The sequence below is a fragment of the Pyrus communis genome, chromosome 3 (genome assembly GCF_963583255.1).
Source record: "Pyrus communis chromosome 3, drPyrComm1.1, whole genome shotgun sequence".
In the NCBI taxonomy this organism is placed as follows: domain Eukaryota; kingdom Viridiplantae; phylum Streptophyta; class Magnoliopsida; order Rosales; family Rosaceae; genus Pyrus; species Pyrus communis.
In genome coordinates, this window is record NC_084805.1 from 23,306,969 (window position 1) to 23,316,290 (window position 9,322).

A 9,322-nucleotide genomic window follows, 5' to 3' on the forward strand; every position below is an offset into this window, starting at 1 on the left:
AACTCTATTGAAAATGACATAACATTATACCATCAACTCTATGTCACTCTGACAAAGAAGGTGATTAGCTTTTAACATTAAGAACCTTCACTAATTAATATTTGCCTTATCCAACCCTGAGGTATTTCCAACTTAAGTGTCTTCCCGAAAGAGGAGAAATTCTTCCTTGCATACAACAGCACTCATAAACGGGTGGGACCCACCGAGGGTCTCACGTTACGGGTGTGTTGCCTTATCCAACAGCCGGCACGGTAGAATTTCACCTCAAAAGAAAGCCTCTAATTCATTTATTAAAGAAAACATGAAACTGTTAATCAGTCTTCATCTGCAAAGACCATAATCCGTAGTTCATTTCATTTGTAAATCGCGTTAAACTACATTACGAACATTTCAGCTCTAATAAATTACCGATCTCTCTTTCTGTAACAAATTTTGCCGCAACACGGCAAAGCCAAACTAAGCTCAAAACTGTGCAACAGGTTATAATCGGGGGATTGTGAACTTACCAACAAGTGATGGTTTGATGGTTTCCTACTTAAATAGTATCACCAGATCAATCTATAACATAGTTGGGATTCACAGTCAATATTCTTTCTTTTCTAGATTTTTTTGACGGTTGCCCTACACCTTCGCCTTCACCCTCGCCTTCTGCTGCTTGACTACCGTCATCTAGTACTATCAGATGTCCTTCTCTTGTTATCAACCACTGCATTTCACGTGTTTATTTTTCTCTTTTAGTAAAAGATAACTGCTATTATGTCCAGATAATATAGCAACTTTTACACTAACATTGCGGGTGCAAGGTAACGGTACTCTTACCTCTATTATGGCACTGATTATGGTGACTTCACGCTCCGCCTCCTCCTTGGAACTGTAAGCATTTTTCTCGTCCTGCTGTCTCACATACCATTCAATCAAATCCCTCTGCCTCATTCCAGCCAGCCCTGTCCCTGAAACAAGGAACCCGTTAATTATTTTAAGAACTTTCTAGAAAATGAATACAAATTACATGGTAATAATTACAAATAACGGTTAGAGTCCATTTGGAAGAAGTGGTTTCAAATCTAGAGATTTAGCTAAGATTCTACAGTTGGATTGCTTGACGGGACTATCACAATGCATAAACATCTATCTTTACTATTTAGTGATTTATACAGAATTGGAACCAACATTCCAAAGGAAAACTGATCTAACATTTCATCATTATCTACACGTTAACAAGCAAAAAAAATAAGCAGGGTAGATGGCTTACCGCTTTGCCTAACATCTTCTTCATGCTGTCTAAGACGCATGACAAGGGCCTGGGCAATCCTCTGAAAGTATTCATCACTTACTTTAATCTTTCCTTGGTCAGCTGCACCATCATCATTTGCTACACCTATTACCCACATAAAGTGATCATGTTAAGATAAAGTTTGAAGAAAGCACATAATTAAAAAAAAAAAAAAATTAAAAAAAAAAAAGGGTCCTATAATAATGCCAGCATCCTCAGAGGCTGGCTCAGCTTTGGCATTTGATCATCACCTTGATCAAAATCGGACAGATCAATCTCACTAGACTCCACACTGAATGACAAAAGAAAACGCACGTTATTGACACAAAGCCTCAGAATTTGGAGAGTGTGTGTGTGTGTGTGTGTGTGTGAGAGAGAGAGAGAGATGATACGAGAGGAGGATATTCAACATAGTCTCATAGATTTCATACCTGATCACTGATGTTTTCAGCAATCTCACTGCTAAACGGACATGGGCCGGTTTTACCTGCAAGAATTTGTTAAGAGTTAAAAAACATGTATCTTATCTTAAACCCCGATAAACAATGCCACAATATTAGGCACCTGAAGGTCTAAATGACTTCGAGCAATGGCTTCGGACAGTCTAATCAATGCCTCTAGTTGCCTAACTGTCATGCGATAAGCAACTCTACTACCAGGAGCAGTATCACCTCTTCTGAGAGCAACATAAGATTCCACCAACAGCTTTCTAGCATCGGAGTTTAACTGCGTGATTTATTCTGCTCTGTCAGATACAGATAGAGAGGGGGTGAGGTTATGGTTTTGGAAGTGCAGAGAGAATACCTTAGGTTTCAGAGTTTTAGCAAATGCAATATAACGTTTCAGCTGTGCAGTAGTGAATTCAGGAGTGAGTGCCTCTTCACGCTTTTGATGTACTCTTACAATGTGGTGGGCAATGTGGTAATCAGTTTGATCATCTGGGTCATCAATCATAACATATACCAGATCAAACCTTGAGAGGATAGGAGGAGGAAGAGCCACATTATACTGGAAAACACAAACAAAAAGGTGATAAGTCCATAGCCTCCATACAGAAAATCTATAAAACATTTCCATTTCAAAATAGTTTTCCCCTACGGAACGTCACCCAGGGGAACAACACCGCACTTATTAAAACAGTTCTTAAAATTTAAGTTTCAAGCATATATATACCTTGAGTGGTTTAGATTTATCATAACGTCCGCCTGTGGGGTTAGCAGCAGCAAGAATTGATGTTCGAGCATTCAGTGTTGCCTGTATTCCTGCTTTTGTAATGCTTATTGTCTGTTGTTCCATGGCCTCATGAATCGCAACCTAAAGTCCATTACATACCAGTTAATGATAGTTTATGCATCTAGCTCACGCCATCGAATTGTACCAAAAAATAAAACAGTTACCTGATCCCTAATGTCCATTTTGTCAAATTCATCAATGCAACAAATACCATTGTCAGCAAGCATTAATGCGCCTGCCTGAAATGAAATCACAGGTGACAAATCAGCATTTCTGGAAACAGATTGGTAAAGAGATTGCCAAAAGAAATAGGATGCCGAGGTATGTACTCCCTCACAATTCACAAAAAATATGACAAAATCAACCTGAAAATGCAGCACTGAAAATCTATTAAGTGAGCTATAATTCCATAGAAACAAATAAATATGTGCAAAATGGTTAATAAGCATCCATAAATTTAGATGCTACCTCAATACAAAATTCTCCTGTTTCTGGTTCTTTGGCAACAGTTGCAGTTAAACCAGCAGCAGAGGAGGATTTCCCAGAAGTGTAAACGGATCTTGGAACTATTCCTGCCGTATACCTACAGTTGATAGAACAACATAAAAAATGTGGATGTGTCTATAAACTAGGGGAACTGAAATGATAAGCAGTAGAAGGGACATACTTGAGGAACTGAGATTTTGCACAACTGGGGTCCCCCACTATACAAACATTGATGTCTCCTCTCAAGTTGATGCCTTCATGAGTAAACTTGTGGACACCACCCAGGAGCATAAGCAGAATTGCACGCTTGATATCTTGATGGCCAAATACAGTTGGGGCAATGCTATCAACAAGCTTATTGAAGAAATCAGGGGTATTCCTCATTCTTTGAACTTCGTCTTTCTCTTCTTCCTGCCAAATTAATGAACAATAAAAGTGGGTCAGAAAATTGTTGCCCAAAAATACTAAATATCCATGCAGAGTTCCAAAACATAGTGAAGTCTTAGTTTCGAACAATAGCCAGATGAGAAGAAAACAATTGAAGGATCAAAAGTGAAATCCGAAATGACATTGAACAACAACAACTAGAGACTAGCAGATGGGAAAAAAGCACAGAAGGTTGTATCAGGAACTAACAGTGAACTGCTGGTTGTCATCGTCGTCAGCATCCTTCTTTCTATTCCGGATATCAGTATCCTGTCTACCATCAGAAATCTGGAGGAAAAGAACCAAAAATGCAATTGTAAGGCAAGGATCATAGAAAAAAACCAATCACATAACCAGAAATACTAATCAAATCTACTCAATGGAAAACCTGAACTGAGTTGGCAATAAAGGCAAGGCGATAGGAGAGGTCTCTCACTCCCAATGCTTTTAGACCCCTCACTCCTTCATGTCCAGCCATAGAACCATTGCGCTGGGATGCTTGTCGAGAACACTCTGCTCTGTCTCCAGGGGAGGCCAATGCCATTATGTCTGGTATGACAACCACTGTGCCCGTGAAAATGACCCTATGAGTGCACAAAATGAAATAGACATGGAGCTTAGATACATGCTACTAGTATGCTGAAAAAAAACACTAGTTGGAATCAAGCAAAGGGGGTGACTTTGCTTACGTGTCACCAGCCCTGGCCTTCTCAACAATCTCGTGGCGGATAATAACATCCAGTGATCTAGGAAGGGAGCCCGCAGGTATCTCTTTGGACGTCTCCTGCATTCGTACCCTCTGCCAGTCTGCAAATTTGCTCTCTTGCCGAAGCAACGCCCACCTTGCTCTATTAGAGCAGGTGGCATTGACACAGATTGTTGGCTTTGAACCCACAATTAAAACAAAAAATCAGAATCACCCACCAGAATGCTCAAAACAAACATTAAACTATTGGAATAAAAAAAACAATTGTGCCATTAAATGTAAGCTGGCTGACCTCGGTGTACTTGAATTGTTGTTCGACATTCTTGATGACGCCTCCGCACTCCAAGCACTTGAATGTCCCGTGGAGAAGCTCTGGTCGAACCTCACTGGTCCGAGTCACCACACCTTTCACCGATACCAATTTCCCAATTTCTGCTGTGGTCAATTCCCTCAACCTAGAATGAAAAAAAGTTCCATTATTTTCCATGTCCCATTTGGAAGCTCAATCAAATTCTGTAATATTAAGTAAAGAAATCAATAAAAAGCACACCTCTTGGAGACGGGAAGGTTGAAGAAGGCGACATTGATGTCCTTGTTCGTATCGTCGGAGATGAAGTTGGGGCGGAGCTGCGTCACGAATGTCTTGCAAGCGTTCTTCAAATAGGGTTCAAACCTAATCAATAGACCTGGCAATTTCTGACACGACCCGATAACCCGACACGACACGACACGAAATTAACAGGTGTTTGGGTCGACACGATAACGAATCGGGTCTTATCGGGTAACCCGATAAGCACCTGTTAAGATAACGGGTTGGGTCGGGTATACACGTGGGTAAACACGATACACGATAAGCAGAATATTATTTTTATAATTTTATAACCCTCAAAAAATACTGTAATAATTATATACATTAATTTTACAATTTTATACCCCTAAAAATTATAATAAATATATATATATATATATATATATATTAAATTAACTATAAAATTTATAATAATTATAATAATTATATATACTATAATAATTATACCCCCAAAATATTAAGTCTATCTATACTAATTATATATATATATATATATATATATATTAAATTTTATAAAAACTATAATAATTATTAATTAATAATTTAATATGCATGATCATGCATTGCATATTTGCATGATTTTGCATCCATTGAAATTTGATGCGTCAGGACTCATATGTGATTTGTTTACATTCTCAAATTTCAATAATCAATTTCTTGCCATTGCCATTTGCCAACTTGCCGCCCTTTTTGAAAAAAAAAATGGAGGGAAAATGAAAATGTTAAGAAAAGTTGAAAATAAAACAAAAAAGTGAGGGAATTCAATTAGGGAAAGATGTTGGAGGGAAAAGTGAAAATGATAAGAAAAAGTTGAAAAGGAAACAAAAAAGAGAGGGAAAAATGAAAATTAATAGAAGTGGTGAATCTAAGTATAAATAAACTCTAAGTGTTAGTCAATCTATCGTTTTACGAATTCTCCAAAACTAATTTCAACGATCCAAACCGTCAAAATTGTTTGTATATGCTTGGAGATCACATCAGCAAAAAATCACAAAAATAAAACATTCAGAGATCAAGTAACGGGACAAAGCTTTTCAACGGTTATAAATGAAAAATCACGATTTAACGGTTATTTTAACTCCGATTTTGATGATTTTTTATAACTACACTCCTTGACCCTATATGAATACAATGAATGAATTCGATCTTCAATTTAAAATATTTACACAAGTGGATACCACAAAATCTTATGTTATACTTAATAAAAGTATAAATAAACTCTAAGTGTTAGTCAATCTATCGTTTTACGAATTCTCCAAAACTAATTTCAACGATCCAAACCGTCAAAATTGTTTGTATATGCTTGGAGATCACATCAGCAAAAAATCACAAAAATAAAACATTCAGAGATCAAGTAACGGGACAAAGCTTTTCAACGGTTATAAATGAAAAATCACGATTTAACGGTTATTTTAACTCCGATTTTGATGATTTTTTATAACTACACTCCTTGACCCTATATGAATACAATGAATAAATTCGATCTTCAATTTAAAATATTTACACAAGTGGATACCACAAAATCTTATGTTATACTTAATAAAAGTATAAATAAACTCTAAGTGTTAGTCAATCTATCGTTTTACGAATTCTCCAAAACTAATTTCAACGATCCAAACCGTCAAAATTGCTTGTATATGCTTGGAGATCACATCAGCAAAAAATCACAAAAAAAAAACATTCAGAGATCAAGTAACGGGACAAAGCTTTTCAACGGTTATAAATGAAAAATCACGATTTAACGGTTATTTTAACTCCGATTTTGATGATTTTTTATAACTACACTCCTTGACCCTATATGAATACAATGAATGAATTCGATCTTCAATTTAAAATATTTACACAAGTGGATACCACAAAATCTTATGTTATACTTAATAAAAGTATAAATAAACTCTAAGCGTTAGTCAATCTATCGTTTTACGAATTCTCCAAAACTAATTTCAACGATCCAAACCGTCAAAATTGTTTGTATATGCTTGGAGATCACATCAGCAAAAAATCACAAAAAAAAAACATTCAGAGATCAAGTAACGGGACAAAGCTTTTCAACGGTTATAAACGAAAAATCACGATTTAACGGTTATTTTAACTCCGATTTTGATGATTTTTTATAACTACACTCCTTGACTCTATATGAATACAATGAATGAATTCGATCTTCAATTTAAAATATTTACACAAGTGGATACCACAAAATCTTATGTTATACTTAATAAAAGTATAAATAAACTCTAAGCGTTAGTCAATCTATCGTTTTACGAATTCTTCAAAACTAATTTCAACGATCCAAACCGTCAAAATTGTTTGTATATGCTTGGAGATCACATCAGCAAAAAATCACAAAAAAAAAACATTCAGAGATCAAGTAACGGGACAAAGCTTTTCAACGGTTATAAACGAAAAATCACGATTTAACGGTTATTTTAACTCCGATTTTGATGATTTTTTATAACTACACTCCTTGACCCTATATGAATACAATGAATGAATTCGATCTTCAATTTAAAATATTTACACAAGTGGATACCACAAAATCTTATGTTATACTTAATAAAAGTATAAATAAACTCTAAGCGTTAGTCAATCTATCGTTTTACGAATTCTCCAAAACTAATTTCAACGATCCAAACCGTCAAAATTGTTTGTATATGCTTGGAGATCACATCAGCAAAAAATCACAAAAAAAAAACATTCAGAGATCAAGTAACGGGACAAAGCTTTTCAACGGTTATAAACGAAAAATCACGATTTAACGGTTATTTTAACTCCGATTTTGATGATTTTTTATAACTACACTCCTTGACCCTATATGAATACAATGAATGAATTCGATCTTCAATTTAAAATATTTACACAAGTGGATACCACAAAATCTTATGTTATACTTAATAAAAGTATAAATAAACTCTAAGCGTTAGTCAATCTATCGTTTTACGAATTCTCCAAAACTAATTTCAACGATCCAAACCGTCAAAATTGTTTGTATATGCTTGGAGATCACATCAGCAAAAAATCACAAAAAAAAAACATTCAGAGATCAAGTAACGGGACAAAGCTTTTCAACGGTTATAAATGAAAAATCACGATTTAACGGTTATTTTAACTCCGATTTTGATGATTTTTTATAACTACACTCCTTGACCCTATATGAATACAATGAATGAATTCGATCTTCAATTTAAAATATTTACATAAGTGGATACCACAAAATCTTATGTTATACTTAATAAAAGTATAAATAAACTCTAAGTGTTAGTCAATCTATCGTTTTACGAATTCTCCAAAACTAATTTCAACGATCCAAACGTCAAAATTGTTTGTATATGCTTGGAGATCACATCAGCAAAAAATCACAAAAAAAAAACATTCAGAGATCAAGTAACGGGACAAAGCTTTTCAACGGTTATAAACGAAAAATCACGATTTAACGGTTATTTTAACTCCGATTTTGATGATTTTTTATAACTACACTCCTTGACCCTATATGAATACAATGAATAAATTCGATCTTCAATTTAAAATATTTACACAAGTGGATACCACAAAATCTTATGTTATACTTAATAAAAGTATAAATAAACTCTAAGTGTTAGTCAATCTTAAAAACAAAAACTCTTTATCCTTGCACATTTAATATTTGTAATAGATTAGTAGTGTATGTATTATTTTTTTTATTAGGCTTTCATTTTCGAGTGTAGATATAGTACTTGAACGAGAAATGTTTTAATGTTTTCAAGTAATATTTATGTCGCAATGTGTGGTATGTGCAAATTTAAAAAAAAAAATATTTTTTTCTTAACGGGTCATAACGGGTCGGGTCACTTTACCCGTTGGGTAAAGTGACACGACCTGTTAAGGACCCGTTAAGATAACGGGTGTGACACGACACGACCCGTTAAGATAACAGGTGTTACACGAAAACGACACGAACACGACAGACACGACCCGTTTGCCAGGTCTACTAATCAATCAAAAAAAAAAATTCAATCGATTTTGAGTGAACGCACAAATCAATCAAGTTGGGGGTTTTAGGGTTTTCAGAAAATGGACCTGAGAAACTCGTCGGAAATGGCTTTCTGGAGGAGATTGTTGAAGACCATAACGTGGGAGAAGTCAATGAACATGGTGCTGGATTCGTTGGCGGCCATGGCTTCGATCTCCGCCTCGTAATACGCCTCTCCTCCTCCGCCGGCGATCCTGAAGTTCTTGAGGAAGTCCACGAAGATGGACTCTACCCTCACCGCCTTCTCATCCACCAAGTATCCTCCGTCGGCCTCCATTTTTGCTTCCTCGCAGTCTCTCAGTCACTTCTCTCACTTCTGAGTTCTCTCTCTCCTCTTTCTCTACAGTTCCCTTCTCACTCCGTGCCGCTTTCTGGTTTCTGGCGCCAAAATAAGACCTGCCAGTCTGCCACCACAACGCCTTCCCGCCAAAAAGCACCTAACAACTTGGGCCAACTGTTTAAAATGGGCCTCCATCACCATTTACCACTAGTCCAATGCAAATTTAAATTACCTAGCATTTGAAGCCTCATCCTTATTTAGTGCATCCAAATATATATATATATATATATAATGGTTTTTATAATAAATAGTCTCTGAAATTG

The 9,322-nt window shown here is 35.8% G+C and overlaps 1 protein-coding gene across 2 annotated transcripts; it reads right to left on the reverse strand.

The window, feature by feature from the left end:
* Positions 1-210: 210 nt before the first annotated feature.
* On the reverse strand, positions 211-9,102 carry LOC137729794 (DNA replication licensing factor MCM6-like). Of its 2 annotated transcripts, XM_068468816.1 has the most exons (18): positions 8,767-9,102; positions 4,675-4,797; positions 4,417-4,579; positions 4,108-4,301; positions 3,807-4,002; positions 3,629-3,706; positions 3,174-3,403; positions 2,975-3,089; positions 2,671-2,745; positions 2,447-2,587; positions 2,078-2,281; positions 1,838-1,999; positions 1,705-1,760; positions 1,525-1,565; positions 1,253-1,378; positions 820-950; positions 507-706; positions 211-325 (listed from the first exon to the last, which is right to left on the reverse strand). In XM_068468816.1, the coding sequence occupies exons 1-17, from the start codon at positions 8,994-8,996 to the stop codon at positions 554-556; spliced, it is 2,418 nt and encodes an 805-aa protein (XP_068324917.1). In that variant the 5' UTR covers positions 8,997-9,102; the 3' UTR covers positions 211-325; positions 507-553. The 2 variants fall into 2 exon arrangements, with proteins under 2 accessions (XP_068324917.1, XP_068324916.1); XM_068468815.1 differs by lacking the exon at positions 211-325 and having other exon boundaries at positions 333-706.
* Between the last annotated feature and the right edge of the window lie 220 nt (positions 9,103-9,322).